General features: G+C 35.6%; 1 protein-coding gene across 3 annotated transcripts in view; it reads left to right on the forward strand.

Annotated features, from left to right (window-relative positions):
- Window positions 1-20,267, forward strand: part of salm (spalt major) — a 53,075-nt gene extending 32,808 nt beyond the window's left edge. Inside the window, exons 2-5 of one of the 3 annotated variants that reach the window (XM_067768775.1) lie at window positions 4,972-9,534; window positions 9,815-9,951; window positions 14,335-14,415; window positions 16,575-20,267. In XM_067768775.1, coding sequence (XP_067624876.1) covers window positions 4,972-9,534; window positions 9,815-9,951; window positions 14,335-14,415; window positions 16,575-16,604 — 4,811 coding nt within the window. In that variant the 3' untranslated portion in view covers window positions 16,605-20,267. The remainder of the gene's footprint in view (window positions 1-4,971; window positions 9,535-9,814; window positions 9,952-14,334; window positions 14,416-16,574) is intronic. The other 2 variants (XM_067768777.1, XM_067768778.1) reach the window with 2 other exon arrangements.
- Window positions 20,268-20,479: the final 212 nt, after the last annotated feature.

Here is a 20,479-nt window from a genome sequence, read left to right on the forward strand (position 1 = left end):
TTTTTCCCTACAAATTGGCCGGACGGGACCTACATGTTTTATGCCGACTCCGAACGGCATCTTCAAGGCAGATGAGTTTTCACTGAGAGCTTTTCATGGCAGAAATACAATCGGAGCGCTTGCCAGACACTGCCGAGGGGCGACCCCGCTTAGAAAAATTTTCTTCTAATTGAAAAATCTTATTTCTAAAATTTTGATGTTGCTTTGTCCGGGAGTTGAACCCAGGGCATACGGTGTGATAGGCGGAGCACGCTACTATCACACCACGGTGGCCGCCAGATAGATAGATCATAAGTATTTATTTAGTAGTGCTTCATATTTTTATTTAGCATATTTTAAATACAATGTTATAGTAAGTTAGTGAGATTACAAGTTTATTGTTCTATGAAGCAAGTACGTGAACAACTAAAACTTAGATCAGGTTAGGTTGAAATTTGTAGCATGTCGGGGAATATACCATCTAGGCCCGGCATTTAAACTTAGTAAAAGTTAAAACCGCCCATTCGATCTAGGCAGCTGCATCCCAAACATCAAATAAAAATTCGATTACTACAACTCAATTCTAAATTATGTTGGTTATGACCATAAAAAATAATATCTATGATCTTTATGTTTATTTTATTTTTAATCTTCCCAAGTTTATCTTAATTCTTGGAATCATGGCCAACGTCAAGCTATTGGTAAAATATGCCAGTGATGTGCAAAAAAAACTGCATTTAATTGTTGTATGACCATTTTCATTCATGTTTCGACGAAATCGCATTTTTAAGGTGTGAGACATATGAACGTAATAACAGCTTATTTTTCAAACAGATGCAGTTGTTGTTGTAAATATTTATGGACAATTACAACGTAAATAATTTGAAAGCCTTTGTCTTTTAATTGCGTTGCTAATAAAGTCAAGAAAAATATATCAGAAAGCAACGACAAGTCAATATCTGTGACTTCAGTTGTGTCATCAAAAGTGCCAACAGTAACCAGATGTGACTTGGAAGCGTATACATACATACATACATACATATAAAAAGGTATATATGTAATAGCAGCTAGAATAAAAGTATTATGTATATATGAACCTGGAGTACAGATTAACATAAACAAAGTTAGTTGTTACTGAATCAGCCACTAATAGTTAGCAACTGTTGTCACATTGTTTGTTGCTGCCAATTGAGTTGCATATAAAACAAACAACAACAGCTGCCATTCTCAGTGATACACATACACACCTACATATATACAATAAGAAATGCGATATGAGTATTCCTTAACAGTTTACGTTGCAGGTATTACGTTCTCGCTATGTGTTTATATTATTTTTAACTTCTTCTGCTTGAGTTGTGCTGCTACTTTGGCTTAAACTAAAGTTGGATTAGTAAAAGATTTGTATGTGATTATGGTGTGATCACGCTGTATGTTTGTTATGCGCTATGAAATGTGCTGCAACCGCATGCCGAATGGCAAATGCGCGCGACAAACATGTTGCAAGGCGGGCCGGATCGAGACACGCCACGCCTGAGTTGCAATAGCAAACAGATAAACGTCGTAAGGAGAATAGCAAACAGGTGTATATGGTGTGGCACATTGAATGCTATGGGCTGCTGCTTAGTTCAATGTGGATACATAACTAATAGAAATAGTAAATAGTTTTTTCCTTTTGAGTAGAGAAAATGTGGGTAAAAAACACAAACATGAATGCACAAGCAAAAAATAAGTGAGAATAACAAAAAGCTATAATTGAACAGTAATGTTGTAAGCATCAAAAAGGTTTTAAAGTTAGCTCAAGATTCGTTGATCCTTTAGTGTTCCACGTAGCGTTGCTATACATGAAGGTGTTAGGTGCTCATAATTAGAATTTTTTGTGGCTGGTAATTTTAAAAAATCAATACATATGTATATGTTTCTTAGATTTTCAAAATAAATATACATGTATTATGCAAATTTTATATGTGGAGGGTTCAGCAGCCAATCAGTATAAGTCAGTAAACGAAAAAATTGAATAAAGTAAATTTTTATATAATCAAATTTTTTATTCTGAGGTCCACAATAAGTGCTTCTATCCCGAACTGACATTCGCAAGCAGTGACTTTTTAGAAACCAAAAGAATGTACAGTGAGGCAGGACGACTTGTACATAAGTCAATTTCATGCAAATATTGACTAAAAATGATTGCATTCTAAACTCTCCATATAATAACAATATTTTTACTTTTTGACTTCAAACAGTCTTCATTCGAATAAACTAAATTTAGATTCCGTCTTTCATTACAACGTTTTGTCGTGTATTCTCCGAAAGCCCAAAGCTCCTCTTCTCATTGTTTTTCAGTATTAATTTGATTTGCTGTTTTGTAGGCGCTGCTTCGAGGGACTCTGAGTATAATCCAGAGCTGTAGCCACCTCAGTGTAAGATTCACCAGAGAAATTCACGTGAAACTCGTCAAAAAACTTGTTTATAACTTCCAAATTCTCACAGTCACCCTTGTACACGTTAAAGTTGATTGGTTAGTTGTCGTGTGCCTCACGTTGGGCGCCGTTTTTTACTCGCAGGTACAATTTTGAAAAAAAAAAACAAGTTTGACGTTTCAAAACGTACTCAGACTATTAAATATATCTTGTTAAGTAAAAACGTGAAAAGATTTGTATCAATATCGTAAAAAATCTTCTAATATAGTTTTCATCTTGTTTTAAATTAATTCTTGGTCTAACTTGGTGAAACATTTGACTTCAATTTCCTTCCTTCCTGCACTCATATATATTCACTTATTTTGCATACTTTCGCTCCCTAAAGATAAAACAAATTATGTGTAAACTTGCTCCCTTTATCAGAACTGCATTGCTAAAGGGCTGACGGAACGATCTTTTGCCTGCTGGTCTTGTGGGGATCACTGGAAATGTCCAGAAAGTTGAGTTGAACTCTTCAAGGCATTTAGTTCTATCAGAATGAACTCCTTGAGAAAAGAGTAAAAAAAAATGTAGAATGTTCCAAATCAGATATCTGCTGCTTCTACTTTCCTATCAAGAGTTTAAGTCGTTTTATTGGTCGAGCACCCTGCCAAAAGCCACTGAAAGCGCAGCAGATAGAAAATAAATGATTTAGGATCACCCTCACCATCAGCTTAGTCACGAAAATATGAAGAAACTTGTACTACAATTATTGTTAAGCATGATTGTCAACTGTAATATTGATCACACTTGCTCTTCTATCACTGTTCAGTCGCAGCCATGCGACGTAAAGGACACAGTCACGTTGTTAATCAAAATCGTTGGATCTGCCAATTCTAAACAGCACGCGCACGTCCTCAAACGCTGACAACGTCTTTCTTAGCACCTTTTTTTTTACTCGGACATTGTGGCAGCGCACTGCCCCCAAGTGGCCCGATGAAACCAGGCTAATCCTGTTTTGTTTGTTTGTTTGTTTGCTTTCTTTATTTTCTTATAAACATTTATAATTATACAGTATTACAATATAAGTTAATAATTAAATAAGAAAATAGATAATGACATTAAATACTCATATTATGAGTAGTGGAAATGCCATTTCTTCCATTCGGTATTCGCTTTTTTAATACATAATTTTTTTTTCATCTTAATTCTTATTTATGTTTTATTTATAATTTTTATTCTTACCGAGTCTTTGAGAGGCAGTGGCTTCTTATGCGTCGAGATCTAAAACTGCTCAGCTACAGAGAAACTCATCAGCTGAGAAATATAGATTCACAAATACAATACATTATATATACATATAATTTTTTAATTATTAAGAGAAGATATAACCGTTTTTTCATGGCAAAGAGCGAGTCCGAAACATCGATTATTCTCGAGTGAGTGTTATAGTATTCACACAAACATAGAAAAGATTCCTTTAGTTGGAAATTGTTTCTGCATTGTTTAGGAAATATAGGTTTATAATGCCTTGAAACTCGGCATGGAAAATTCAAGTTTACTTCGTTCAAAAGAAATGGGCTTGAAATCGATCCATTTAATAGTTTAGCCATAACTAGTACACCTAATTTCTTTACGACTTGCCTTTTCTTCTTCGATGATCTCGGTAAACCTGGTTAGGCATAATTTTGGGTGAGGCTTGTTTTACCCTCATCGGGATTGTATGTTTTCCATTAGTGATCTGATCTAGGATGGATATGTGAATAAAAATAAATCATTCCATTTCTATCCCAACGTTTCGATTTTATTTATAACATCATCAGGGGTTGTTTTCTTAATTTAAATAATCTGCCAACAGAGAAAGGATGAGGTTTTCCTTTAACGAATAAAAGTGACCATCGTCTATTTTTGAAAAAACTCTAAGACGATAAACGATTTTCTATGGAAATTGCTCCTTGAATGTAAAAATTATGAAACGCAAGTGATTTTTGCATAAATTCCTGAATCGAACCACAAAAAAAAACAATAACGATTTCAAAATGTTTAATCAACTAATAATGGCACGATTATGACAAATCAATATAAAGAATGGTGATCGCCGACGACGTGCTGAGCTCCTTCACAAGGAAAATTGAATCTTAAGTTTTTAGCTTTACTGCTGTTGTCCAACTTCATTAAATATCGAAATGGGCAAGTGAACAATGAAAAAAATGTTAGTAATCGTTTTGTTGGCTGCTGGTTTGTGAAGAACATCAAGCTTAAATCTGAACACCATCATTTAAGCCCAAAAGTTGCGCATGCGCGGCTTACTGAAGTATGACTTAGTAGCAAAGAAGTACAGTAGGTAGCCAACAGCTTGCAGCTTTTGTTCGCCACGCTTTTCGTTTTGCCGATACTCTACGCTAAGGGACCTCATTTTCCAGCTTGTTAGGTTTTATGTCCATGGGGACACTCATTTACACCTGCTTTAACATTTTTCTTTAGCACTAAACATTACGTTATAGGATTTTCAATTTAAAAATTGTATGTATTGAAGTGTGTTTTAATATATTTTTATCTTTTACTTTTATTCTTTTCTTTCTTTCTTTCTTAGATGAAACGAGCGACCAGGAGGAGAATGGTGCTTGCTCGCCCGTCCCCAGCCAAGATTTGGTAAACAATATAGCCTCAGAAACAGCAACAACAACAACATCATTAGCAGCTACGATAACAACAACAACAACTACAGATATGGTTGCCGCGCCGACACACTGCGCAATTGGTAATGATTTGTCCATTGCCGCACAAGCGCAAGATCGCGCACGAAGCGCAAACGATCTGGCTGAAAATAACACAACAACGGAAGCTGCTGCAAACAACGTTGCACTCAACGAAGATCACAATCACAATAATACCAGCAATAGCAACAGCAATAGCAGTATAAATAATGTTACAATGTTTGGTGTATCATCACCAACGCGACTAGAAGAAGCACGCGGCACATCACCCGTGGAGCCCTTAGTACAAATGAAATCTATTGCGAATGCGGCAGCGCTGGAAGTTAGTGGTGGCAGCAGCGCAGTGTCTGCAATTAGCGTTGCCAACTCCCCAACGTGCAACACAAATGCAACTGATAAAACCCCTTTGCTTAGCAATAACAAATTAGGTTCACCCACACCAATGGATACGGAAGAGCAGGAAAAGCCGCTTTATACATCGACAGGCACGATGCCTAAGCAGCGCACGCTAATAATGGAAGATAATGATGATGATGACGAGGAGGAAGTTGAAGTACCGGAAACAACGCCAGTAGGTGAATTAGTCATGCAAGAGACCTCAAACGAAGCGGCTTCCACTTCAAAGACAACAAAACTCAGTGGCTCTGAAGCTGATACTGGAATAATAAGCGCAACTGAAACAGAGGCTGCTATTAAGATTACTACAACTGCACTAACGACACCTACTTTGAACGCGCTTACAGCCGCTGGCGGTTTACCACAAGCGGCTGCTGCTTTCGGCGCGGCACCTGTCAATCTGGAAGCCATACAAAATATGCAAATGGCTATTGCGCAATTTGCTGCCAAAACCATTGCTAATGGCGCGCAGGGTGGTGATAATGATGCTGCAATGAAACAGTTGGCATTTCTGCAACAGGCACTCTTCAATTTACAACAACAACAACTCTTTCAAATACAACTCATTCAACAACTGCAATCGCAATTGGCTCTGAATCAACCGACTAAGGGCGGTGCGGACGGTGAAGATGATGGTGAAGAGATGGAGGAAGAAGTGGAAGACGGTGAAGAGGATACATATGAGGAAGAAGAGCGCATTGCTGAAATGGAGTTACGTCAAAAAGCTGAAGCGCGCATGGCCGAGGCAAAAGCGCGTCAACATCTAATTAATGCTGGTGTACCTTTGAGGGATGACAAAGCGAATGGCGCAGTTGCTTCCAGTCCGCCAAAAACAGCCAGCGGTACGTCCGCCTTAGAGTCACTTAAACGAAAGCGCGAGGATGACAATGAGGATTTGAATGTGGCTAGTAGACGTATGAGCCTAGATGTGAGTCAAAACAGCGCCACGCGCCTGAAAGAAAAAATACCATCTACATCGGATGCGCTGAGTAAATTGAAGGAATTGGAAAATATGCCACTGCCATATGGTTCTGATCTCGCCTCAAGTATAATCACCAATCATGATGATTTACCCGAACCAAACTCGCTGGAAATGTTGCAAAAGCGCGCGCAAGAGGTGCTCGATTCCGCTTCACAGGGCATACTCGCAAATAATATGGCCGATGAGTTTGCTTACGGCGACAAGAATGGTGAGGGTAAAAATCGTAACGAACCATTCTTTAAGCATCGTTGCCGTTATTGCGGCAAAGTGTTTGGCTCTGATTCGGCGCTGCAAATACACATACGTTCACACACCGGCGAGCGTCCTTTCAAATGCAATGTGTGCGGCAGTCGCTTCACTACAAAAGGCAATCTAAAAGTACATTTTCAGCGGCACGCGCATAAGTTCCCGCATGTACCTATGAATGCCACGCCCATACCTGAGCACTTGGATAAATTTCACCCACCGTTGTTAGATCAAATGTCGCCAGATAGCTCACCAACACATACGCCGGGCGCAATGCCGCAGCAAATGCCACAACAAATGCCGCCCGTTTCGCTGCCTATGCCTTTTCCACCGAATGCTGCTTTCCCCGGCATGTCTGGCCTATATCGACCGCCCATGGAACTTTTGAAATCGTTAGGGGCAGCAGCGGGTAACGCCGGCTTTCCCAACCCATTTTTTCCACAAATACCAAGTACGACAGAGATGCGCCCAGAGGCGCCATCAGCGCAGATTGCAGTCAAAGAAAAAAGCTGCGATACTCCAACTGATTTGCGCAAATCATCGGCGTCTAATTCCCCCGAGCTGACAGTGAAGACTGAAATCGCGGAAGAGACAGAGGAAGTACAAGCAGACAAAGAGTCAGCGCCGCAGTCAGCAGAAAAAGCGTCGGCATCAACAAATGAGGTCCCACCAGCGCGCGAATCGCCAGTATTGAATATCAAAATCAAAGAAGAGCGCATCGATGCGGATGCGCAGGACGAAAAAATGGAGCGTGAAAATAGCCCACCTGCTCGTCTGTCCGCATCACCTACACCCATAACAACATCGCCGGCACAATCGTGTGCTAGCGCGCCTTTCACACCACCAACACCCACCTCGAGACCATTAGCGCTGCCACCTGTTATACAGCCGGCACAACCCCACATAATAATGCATCCGCATCCTTCGCCTGGCATGCATAATCATATCGATCATCTACCCACACCTGGGCAGCTGCCACCTTCATTGCACCATCGTGACGATTTCTTTGCAGATCGTTTTCCATTGAATTTTACCAAAAATCTCTCGCCAGAACATCATTCGCCCATACGCTCACCAGCGCATTTGCAACGCTCTCCATTTTTCAATCCAATCAAGCACGAAATGGCGCTGCTGCCACGTCCGCATAGCAATGACAACTCATGGGAGAATTTCATAGAGGTCTCAAATACATCGGAGACGTTGAAGCTGAAAGAGTTAATGAAGAATAAGAAACTCACAGATCCTAATCAGTGTGTTGTGTGTGATCGTGTTCTATCGTGTAAGAGCGCATTGCAAATGCATTACCGCACTCATACTGGGGAACGACCATTCAAGTGTCGTATCTGTGGACGCGCTTTCACTACCAAAGGCAATCTCAAGACTCATATGGCTGTGCACAAGATACGGCCGCCCATGCGTAATTTCCATCAATGTCCAGTCTGTCACAAGAAGTATTCAAACGCGCTGGTACTTCAGCAGCACATACGGTTGCACACTGGCGAACCCACCGATCTTACGCCCGAACAAATACAAGCCGCTGAAATACGCGATCCTCCGCCATCGATGATGCCGGGTGCTTTTATGAATCCCTTCGCAGCAGCAGCCTTTCACTTTGGCGCCATGCCAGGCGCTGGAGCTGCCATGGCTCATTTGGGACCACATAATGGTACAATGGGTTCGGAATCGTCGCAAGGTGATATGGATGACACTATCGATTGTGGTGATGACTTCGATGATGATATCTCTTCAGAGCATATGTCTAGCGCCCACGATTTGGATGTAGGGGATCGTCCCAGATCTAGCGATGGCTTCAAAGGTCTACTATTCGAGCAAAAGTTACGCATAGATGCTACTGGTGTTGTGAATACCACACCACAACGTCCGCTGTCGACTGCCAGCAATGCGAACTCAGTAAATTCTGCACCAGGCAGCCCCAACTCAGCACCCCGTCATAGTTCCACACGCAATAGTTCGCCTGCACGTTCCGTATCTGAAGTTTCACAAGGCGCACTCGATCTAACGCCGCGCACTTTGCCGGTACTCGCCAGCAGTAGCAGCAGCTCACGTTCACCTGTGCCAACGACTACAACAGCTGGACGCAAATCACCTACGCCACCGCTGCGCAACAGCAGCGCAAATACCAATGCTACGCGGAGTCCAAACCCAACATCCACAAACAGATCACACACGCAACTGAGTCCACCTACAGCGCTGCCGCCAACGCTGGTCCCCACATCAGCTGTTGATTGCTTGCCACCTGTGCTACATCACCATTTGCAGCAACAACATCAACAACTAATGCAACAGCAAGCTGTGGCGGCAGCAGCGGCACATGCGCAGGCTCAAGCTCAACATCATCATCAACAAATGCAGCAACATGCTGTCGCTTTGCACGCCGAACAGCTGCGCCGTGAACATCAACTCAAGCATGAGCAGCAGCAGGCGGCTCATCAGCAACATATGCGCCAACAACAGCAACAACAAGAGGCGCATGCGTCGGCACAATCACCACATCAGTTATCGTTGCAACCGTCACCACATCTTGCACATCATCTACAACAACAGCAACACCAACATCAGCAAGCAGCCGCAGCAGCAGCAGCGGCGGCAGCGCAACAACAATCGCCGACAGGCGTGCTACCATCAACGGGACCGCAGCCACCAAATCCATTGGTAGCTGCGCGCCCGCCCTTCGGCATGTTCCCCAATTTGCCGCTTTTTCCGCCAGCTACAGCGCAAACGATGTGTTCGGCAATGAATACAATCGCGCAATCGGTAATGCCGGCGGCACCGTTCAATCCACTTGCACTTTCCGGTGAGTTTGCACAATTTTTTACTATTACACTTGCACTTTGCACTCACCATTTATGTGCAAATGACCTACTTACCATTCTTAATTAAAATTCAGATTTATTACTATTTATTATTGCTATTTAGTTCTGCTTTGTTGCGCCTGCAACTTATAATTTCTAGTCGCCATAAAATTATTTCCATTAACTTAATTTTACTCAATTAAATATTGGCGTGTGAAATTTTTTGCTTGATTTTAATGTATTTTCATTTTTCTTTCTTTGCAAATAAAAATTGCTTTGCAGGCGTGCGAGGGAGCACCACCTGCGGCATCTGTTTCAAAACATTCCCCTGCCATTCAGCTTTAGAAATTCACTACCGCAGTCACACCAAAGAGCGACCATTCAAATGTACGATCTGCGATCGCGGCTTTACCACCAAGGTAAGCTCTAAGCTTTCTCTTATACTGATCTATAATACTACATTAAATAATGTGAAAGAATTTTTTTAAATTACTCATAAAGTGCCTAGCCAAAAGTGGTTTAATGCTTTTTTACCCCTCTTGGTCTACTTCTGCGCCGTCTAGTTTCACTGTCGTATTGAATGTTTATACTTGGGCAATTCACAAGAGTGTGATATTCATGTAAAATTTTAAGATTTAAGTTGTTTCCATGGTTTTCAACATAAATTTTGATTAAAGTATATCACATACGGTGAATAGGAGAATTTGTGAATTGCCTAAATGTATTTACAGGTGAATCTTAACGAACGTAAATGCGGGTTACATCATTTTTTTGCTATAGTCTCACATATATACTCGCAGCAATGTAGATATCTTAATAATGAGCGCTTTCAGCGAACAGAACTTCTATTGATACTGATACTGTAAATTTATGGAAATTCCTCTTATTTGCAACCTTCCACTAACGTTCGAATCACTAAAATGTTGAATAAATAACTCCACTATTCAATAATGCGAAATACCCTTTATTCAAGTACAATAACACTAATACTTCTCGACAGATAGCTTGCTTAAATCAAACTGAATTCTCGTGCCTCAACTGTTCCTGCTTTTATACTGTTCGATTTCCTCGTTCCATACTTCTAGGCGTTTCCAGACTTTACTTAGTTACCAACTATAAAATTATAACTACAGATGCACGTGTATAGCTTCTCATATGCGCGTGTATATGTGAGTGACACTTGCACAAATTATTGCCTACTTTTGGGAGTGTCTCAGATATATGCATGTGTTTGTGCGGTGCTCTCCGCTGCTTGTATGGTCATATGTGTAGACATAATGATTAATTTGGTTATGTGCATACAAGTCACTGCTCAGTATCGGCTTAGAGATGATATTATCTCTTAGTGTTTCTAATATTCGTCACAATACGCTTTTATTGCAAACGATGTGCTCAAAAAGTCATTACACAACGATTGATCAACAGTTGTGTATCTGAGGGCGCCCAATGTGAGAAAGTTTAGATAGCAGTGCGAAACATACCAGTGCTTTAATTTAGAAGTATTACATAAGTATGTGGAAATTGATGTAAAAACGGACGTTATTAAGATTTTTAATTTGATTCACATTGAAGTTGAAAGGACCGTGTACCTTAACTTTGTTGAAAATGAAACAAGGGCATTAACAAGAGTAGTATTACATACTTTAAAAGTTTAATTGAAGCTCACGTATAAAAGTTTGAGCCTAAACTGTAAGCCATTCACCGGTTGAAGCAAACTTTTTGTACCAAAATTTTTAACATCTAAATTTACTACGGCGTTCTTAAATATTATAAGGTTTATTAGGATTTTGAGAAACAAAACAAAAAACCTTAAAAAAAATCTAAGGGCATCATTCTCTATTGCGAGCGAAAGTTGACAAACTATTCGTCTCTTGACGATTTCGTCTCGTTCGGTTCTTACTTTTCGTTCTAACGTTATGTAAAGGGGAAGTCGAAATAATTCAACAAATTTTATGCTATCATATTTAAAACCTTATAAGAATCAGTATAGTTTTTCAATGTTTTTGACTTCTTTTGCTAAATTTTTAAAATCTGGAAGCACTTAACGAGTTGTTGTTTTGACATTTCCTTTTAAAAAAGGCATTTTGAAAAATACCATATTATTCAATTTGCAAAAAAAAAATTATATTCTGTGCTTGTCCAGTATTTTTGTTTAGAAATCAAAATGCCTTTGTTTTAAAATATTTAAAATGACAATTCCCTTCTTTGTTTTGCCTAATTTTCTACGTTTTCGTCTGTTGCTGTGATCTCCTTACAGAATGCAAATAGACGAACGATTCGCCTCAGAGACGAAAGGAAGGTTCGCTTCGCAAAAGAGAATGGGCCCTAAGAACAGAAACGTATGGACACTTTTGTTTTTAAAGTTTAAAGCCATTACTAAAAATCTAAAAATAAAAAAAATTTATTTGTGAAAGTACTCCAAGTCATAAACTCATTTTCATAAGAATTTGTTATACAGGTGGAATAAATCATTGGATAAAGAAAAAACATTGACTCGAAAACTCTAAAGGGAGCGCACAACTTTTCTTTTACTTCAAATGCCGATGTGTACACTCTGTACTCTCTGGCTTAAAATGTAAATCACTGTGTACACTCTTTTCTACAAAAACCGGTATGATTTAAATTTTGAACCAAATTAGGTTTGGTCAAACTATTAAGGAACTCCACCTTGCAAACTGATGAACCTAAATAAAAGTATAAATGTAATGCGCGATAACCTCCGAAGAAATTTTAAGCCGAGCTTCTCTTCCAATTTGCGTCGTGCTCCTTTTTAAGTTTTCCTACAAATTGGCGGGACGGGACCTATTCTTTTTATGCCGACTCCGAACGGCATCTGCAAGGCAGATGAGTTGTCACTTAGAGCTTTTCATGGCAGAAATACACTCGGAGTGCTTTGCCACACACTGCCGAACATAACTTTTTCAAAAATGTTTAACGTTCTTGGCTACTTTACTTATAACGTAAATTTTGCTTTTGAACAAGTCCAAATATTCTTAAATTGGCCAGCGTTTTGGACAGTTTGGCGGAGTTCCTTCTCGAAGTTGGGCAACTACAGCATTAGTCATTATTAACAAGTAAAGGTGTCTAAGTAAGTTCGGGTGTAACCGATCATTATATATTCAGCGTGAACTTTAGTTGTACATTTCATATCAGATAAATTACTTTTCTACATAACAGGTGGCACCGCCCGTTTAAAAAAAAACTCCCCATTTCCTCTTAAAATAAAACTTGATAAGTGAAATATCATTGATTCAAAACAATTTTTTGCTAAGTTATAGCCTATTATTCTAGTCTACGACCCTTTTAAACTTGTTTTATATCTAAGTTGCCGTGGTCTTTAACCGATCCCGTCCATTTTTACTGGAAATATTTTCTGCTATAAGGAAAATATGTGTATACAATTTCATTACGATATGTAAATTTTTCTTCGAGTTAAGGCTCCCGAAACATAGAAAATTGCTTAGTCATAAAAGGGGCGGTGCCACACCCATTTTCAAAATTTTTAGTGTTTTCCAATTTAATGTTATAATTCAATTTATAAAGCAAAATTCTATTAATACAAAGCTCTTTTTCGCTAAAATATAGCTTATTATTTTCGTCTACGACCCTTTTAAAAATCTTTTATATAAAAGTGAGCGTGGTCTTTAACCGATCTCGTCCATTTTTTCGAGAAATATTTCCTGCTATAGGGAAAATTTGTATACCCAATTTTATTACGATCCGTTAATTTTTCTTCGAGTTATGGCTTCCGAAACATAGAAAATTGCTCAGTCATAAAAGGGGTGGCGCCACGCCCATTTTTTTAAATTTTAAGTTTTTCATATTTATTGTTATAAATGGAAATGAAATACCATTGATGTAAAGATCTTTTTTGCAAAGTTATAGCTTATTTTACTCGTCCACGACCCTTTTAAAAATTTTTTATATAAAAGTGGGCGTGGTCCTTAAGCGATTTCGTTAATTTTTCTTCAAGGCATTCTCTGCCGAATTTTTTTACGATAGGTTTAACGATTTTTGATTTATGATTAATAATATTTGTAAAATTGATTTTATCACAAGTGGGCGGTGCCACGCCCATTTTAAAAATTTATTTCAAATTTTTATCAAAAGTCTGAATACACACATGTCAAATCTCAACATTCTAGGTGTATTATTTACTAAATAATCAGTTTTTTTGTGTTTTCCAAAATGTTATATATATAAAAAGTGGGCGTGGATATCATTCGATGTCGCTTATTTTCAATACCAATCTATTCCGGGGACAGATAAGCTCGGTTACCAAATTTGGTGAAGATATCTCAATATTTACTCAAGTTATCGTGTTAACGGACAGACGGACGGGCGGACGGACATGGCTCAATCAAATTTTTTTTCGATACTGATAATCAAAATCATGGAATCATGGAATCAATGGAAATCTATATCTATCTTGATTCCTTTATAACTGTGCAACCAACCGTTATCCAATCAAAGTTAATATACTCTGTGTGCAAAGCACGTTGAGTATAAAAATATTTTGACCACTATTTTACAACTAATCGATTAATAGAAAATAAAATAACGATACAATTAAATCGTTATGTGATGCAAAATAATCGACTAAGTGAAACATTTCCACCCTTCTTTGTGTTCAACCACATATGTAATAATGAAAAAAAAAAATCAATTAAAAATCATAATTTTTTTATTGAAAAGTAATATTAATATGATTATATTTTCATCACCTCCATTTTGTATTTATTATTTTTATTATTATTATTATTATTACTAAGTTTTTTAAAATTTGTTTTCTTTTTTTTTAGGGCAACCTTAAGCAGCATATGTTGACACATAAGATACGTGACATGGAGCAGGAAACCTTCAGGAATCGTGCAGTAAAGTATGTAAGTGTTCCAACAATACACTGAAATAATACATATACACATACATATACACATTGTAATACACTAATACTCATGTATGCAAAAATTCACTTTCACACAACTGTGCTTACGTTTTTGTTTAATTTTCTGAATTTTCTTATAATTATTTTCTTCGCTTTACATATTGACGGATGTGTGAAATATTACCCATCTCTCTAACACAGTATTTTAGGATTTGCTTCAAAAATACCCTAAATCAGAACTCGGTTGAAGAAGATTTTTTTTATAAATCCCAAAATAAGGAAATCTTAACACCACAGTAGGATTTTGATGCAACGTAAATGTTTTTTTCTGATCCGCAGTCTTTCAGTAATATATTCTTACAAGATTGCCCATAACGTCGTGCCAATATTTGGGAAGTAATGCCTCCTTAGCCTGATAAATTCTATACAGATCGCTTTACGCTTTATAGATCATGCGAAAATATTACTCTTTGATTTACCTTTTAAAAATAAAAACATTAAAAACATTAGGGATGGGATATATATATAATATCTTCTTTCAATATATTGATACACATTGTCCGATATTATCACCTATTTTGAGACCATATCAGGACTACGTCTCTAATTGCCCAGGACAAATATTTTCCATAATTCGGCAACTACGATTTTTATTGTTCCTTTTTCCTTAAGTTGGTGTCTCGAAAAACGTTAGAAGCGCAAATTTTCTGTACAACACGTTTCTACCCAAATTAGGGTTCTCCCCTGCTTTAAAACTTTTGATGTTGTCGCTTACAACGTTTTTCGAGCCACGCATTGAATTGTTCCTTATGGGTGGTTCTCCGCGAGCTTACAGTTTTGTGTCTTTTCGAAATTTGAAATATATTAAAGCTTTTCTATGAATTAAATTATGTAATTGAGTTAAAATTATTTTTAGTTTAAAGTTTCATGTTGAATTTTATTGAGTGGTCATCAGTTTTATGAAGTTGTAGTTCGTAATACCCTACAAATGTCACAACCGTGGCATATCCACAACCACATTTTTCATAACATTTTATGTGGTAACTTTTTTAATCTTTAATTACACGAGTAATAAACTGTCATTATATTAAATACTTGACTTAATCTGCAATATCAAATGTTGTTTTAATGATAACATTTCTGTTTTCGCTTTGTAATTTGATTTTGAAAAGTGTCCATGAGTGTTTGAGTAAAAAATTTTATTCAAATCGTTAGGTTGGTATTGCTTTATTGCACACTGCTATGTGACATGTGAGTGTGAGTTTTGATCAGCAAGTATCCCCGCATATTTCCATGTTAATGTTTGCAGGCTTAAAATAACTAATATCCATTTTTAAACACTGAAGAACTGGAAAAACGGTACGTATCAAAAAATCGTGTCACAACCGTGGCACTTGTATCTTTGTAGTTTTAAGTTTAGTACCGTCTATTGTACCATTTTTCTTTAAAGTTTGCTGACATAACCTAAAAATTTTACGGTAAATCTTGCGAGTCATACTAGCTTTATTAATTTGCAATTTATTGTCAAAATGTCACAACCGTGGCAGGTTTCAGTATCAAGAACAGAAATTAATAGCTGTAGTTCGTCCACTTGCGGAATTTTTTAGCTATAAAAACTCATAGAAAATGATTGAAAATATTTGAAAATCGAATATTTTTTTCCAAAATTTTGGGTTAGTAAAACTGAGAGCTCGCGGAGAATCGCCCTTATAAGTCCCAAATTCGAGAATAAATACTTTTTGCAGGTATAATTTATATTTGACCCCCTGTATTTCCTATAAATTGATTATCAACGTGTTTTTTTTTTTATTTGAGCATCCTTAGCAAAATTTTATAAAAAGAAGCAATGGCATAGTGCCCTTTGTAATGATTAATCTTTTCGCTGAACACTTTTCATGCATTTTCCCATTTTATTGTATTGTTTTATCTTCATACCAGTTTGGCACTTCTTTCTTATATTTTGTATTAATCTTTAACCTGAAATTAATTTTATCATTTATTTTCTACAATTTCCCTGCGCATTTAACCATTTAATCGAATTTCACAGAAACATAAACATATTTACACCTGCACATCAACATATCTACAAAGCTTTATAAATTTTTAAAATGCACTTTCCTATAAATTTTTTCGTTATCTTCATTTCACTATTTACAGATGAGTGGCTGCAAAGATGGTTATGAGTAAGAAACTAATTGCGATTGCTTAGAGCAGAAATGAAATCACTATTTTACAGCACTTCCTAAAAAAATGGGTCTGCTAACTAAAAAAAACAAACTACAGCAGGTAACAGTAAAAATCCAGAAAAGGACCTGACCGGAAAACTTAAATGCGATGGCGTTTTGGCTTAGCTGCCTGAAGCTGCCTGATTGTAAGCGTTAGTTAAATTTTTTTCTTAAAAATCACCCTATACCATAAATACCTTTATTGCATAAATGAACAGATAAAAAAAAAAAAACAATTAAATTTGTACAATGTGTTATATTATATATAAATAACGCTACGTAATGATCTCAGCGTTTAGATTTAACAACTGCTTTCAAAATGAAACAAGCACTCGATTTGCGTTAGTAAATTCTTTAGATTGTTCTTTTTAAATGAGTATTGACTGTTGTTGTTTACTTTGTGTTAACAAAGTATGAGCATATCGCAAAATGATGAATGATGAAATAATCAATGAGGCAAGTCATAAAATTCATCGCTTTCCTTTTTGTTTCTTTTAGAGAATGTGAGAAAGAAATAATTGAAATCGTTTTGCCAATAAAACGATTTTGCTATTGAAATATTTTTATTACTAGAAGATAAAAAAAGAGTTTGGTTTATATTACTAAAATAGCAAATTGTTATACGAGCGAAAGCGTTTTGGTTTTTTTTTGTAGATCATGCCCATTGATAAATATACCTATGAGTAACATAGATGGGCAGTTTGCATTGCTGCTTAAAACCAACTTGAAAAGATTTTATGAAATTCCACACCCATTTGCACTGAAAGTCATTCGAATGCTTTTTCGAACACGATGCTGACATATCGACTGCTGTGTGGAATACCACCCTCTCAGATACTCCACTTAGATGTATAAAAATGATTGACAATTTTCAATAAAACACATTTATCCAGCATAAGGTTTTGATATGTTTTCTAATATAAGTATATATTTAAAATTTTTTTCATTTTGCTGTAGTGATTGTGGATAGTGAAAACTGCCCATCTGTGAAATCCATGGCAATAAAAAAAAAAACAATTATAATAGAAGATGCGCTGTGCCGTTTTCCGTTTTCCGCTTTCATTCATTTCCATATGCTACATAAACTCTTAAACATTTGTACTCTCATTAACTAAATTTAACAGTTTTTTAATTTCCTATTTTTACTTTTATATTTTCATTAAAAAATTTTATTATTTTCATATTACTGAATAGTCGACATCTGTTTAGATTTTTATGTGCTTTTTGTTTTCCAAGCATTGATATTTCTTCAATTTTAGACATAATACAGACACCTACCAATCAATAAATGAAAGATAAATAATTGAAAGTACAGTAATACCCCGATATGTGGACAAACGAAGCATAGGAAATACATATTTTATTTGAATCGGACATGAGTTTACATAAATTATAACAGTTAAAACGTATCCAAAGATTCAGCAGACTTATATACAGCAGCGAACAGAAAAATAGCAGTGGAAGTTTGGATCAAATTTTGTCAAATAAATTCTTTTTTTTTATTTTCGATATTTTTACGTTCTGTGTTAACGAAACAATGCAAACCAAATTCAAAAATAAATTTCAAAAACACGATAAATTTTTTTTAGATAAAACAAAAGTTATAGGTATGTCTCTCAAAATTCGCTTTAATTTTTGATATATTTTTTTTTTTCAAAGGGTCTTTCAGATATTCTTCCATACCAAAAAAATGTATTTTTCTTTGTATGGGCGAAAATCTTAAACACCCTTCGGAAAAGAAATTTTAGAAATCAATACTCTATCACTTATAGCTTGTTAAACTAAAATAAAGAATTGGGTTACAAAGAATTCAGAGAACTCCAAATAAATAATTTCAAATTTTTGTACAATTTTCTTGAAACGTTTTTGAGGAAGTTTCAGTTTTTTCTTAAAACATCGAAAAAAAAAGAATTTAATTGACGAAATTTATTGTGGTCTTATATTCAGTGCAGCTAGACTGATTTTGTTTTAACTACAATATTTGACCAACTTTAACTGAAGTTATAACGAGATTATAACGCGCCCGTTATACATTCACTCAGGGCTGCTTTCACCATATCCAGCTAAGTTAGATTTTACCTGTAATTTAGCAATGTTTTAGTTTTCACGAACATAGGGTGACCAACTCCCAGTAAAATCGATTATTGTGAATATTTTGTAGAACGAAACGCAAAAACCGATTGTGGGTATAGGAAAACTAGCTAAACAGCTGACTTTTGTTTACACTTTTTCCTTGTGTTAGCATGGAGAAACGAAAATTTCGATAACTTATAGATAAGTGACTAACTAAAGATGATAGAACGGTCCTTAATCATCAAAAAATACCAAAATAATGGAAAAGTTTTAAGGTTTATGTTGCATAAAAAATCTTTATTTCGTCACAGTTTTGTATGTGTGTACATACGTACACTCATAAGACGAAATTCATGTATGTAATTGTACATGCACATATAAATTATAAGATGTAATTATTAGTTTATATAATTTATAAAAAAAAAATTATTAAAATGCAAAGTAATTTATTAGAAAATTGTGCAATAATAAAAATGAAAGAAACTCAAATTAATTTTGGATAATTAAATGAAAACTAAGTATACATGTATGTGTAAATTGATGGTAATAAATTTGTATTAAAAAAACTAAAAAAAAAATCAGAAAAAGTTGTATGAAGCAAAAATAAACAAAAAATTAAAAAAGTAGTTTTATACATTTTTACAAAGCACTTGTTTCCTATAATTTTAAAATGTGAAAAGATCTTATTTAACTATTTTGTAGTTATTAACTAATAGATTTGTAGTAAATGTAAATAGTTGGAAATAAATTTTTTTTATAAATTGGAAAATTTTAAAAACAAAATTCATTAAATTAAGTGAAGAAACCACGAATGAAAATAAATTTGTGATATTACACTAAAAAAGCTAGAAAGAGAATATTAGTTTGTAATTACATAATAAATATGCAGAAGATAAGAGACTAAAGCCTACGTAAATAAAACAGTAAAGCAAAAGGTAGATGGAAAATAATTGCGCAAATAAAGCAAGAGCAAAAATATTTCTACAAATGATAATCGGGCGCAGGTATACAATTTTTATGGAAAGCTTAATGCACGAAACATTTAGTGCACCATGCCCAACTATGCTGGAAATATATAAAAAACTACGATGCAGTATATATTTGTAAATAACGGCTAGTTATACCCAATATTCTCACATTGAAAGCATTCTAATCAAAAAAAGTGAGCACCCTGTATCTCAGTTCTTATTTCACTGCGCATGAAACTTTTTGTTTGTATTTCTAATTTTGATAAGATCCACTAATTCTAAGAAGGAATGCAATGAAATTAAGAAAATTAAAAAAAAAAAATAACTTGCGTTACAAAAAGTTCATATATGAATAATTATATCACTTATATGTAGTTGGTATGTGTAATTGCTAGATATATATTGTATGTAACATTAAGTTTAAGTTATTTATTATAAATAGTTAAAGATCATGTATAGGCAAAATAGGGTCTTTGCCACGTATCATAAAAACATATGAGTTAATGTGTAATTATTAAAATTAAGATAAAAAAATAAACAGGTATAAATAAATATATTTGAATATACATATATACACAAATACACAAAGCAAAATTTAAAATACAAAGCCATGTCTTTCTTTTTTATGATAAAATATACGGTAATGCAGTTTAAGGGTAAGTATTATTATATATAGATTTTTCAGATCAAATTAAACTTTTTTCTAGTCAAATTAAAAGCTTTTAGAACAAATGAAACTTTTTTATTTGAAATGAAACTTTCTCAAAAAATATTAATAGTGATTCAAATCAAACAA

Source organism: Eurosta solidaginis, chromosome 2 (assembly GCF_040869045.1).
Source record: "Eurosta solidaginis isolate ZX-2024a chromosome 2, ASM4086904v1, whole genome shotgun sequence".
Classification (NCBI taxonomy): domain Eukaryota; kingdom Metazoa; phylum Arthropoda; class Insecta; order Diptera; family Tephritidae; genus Eurosta; species Eurosta solidaginis.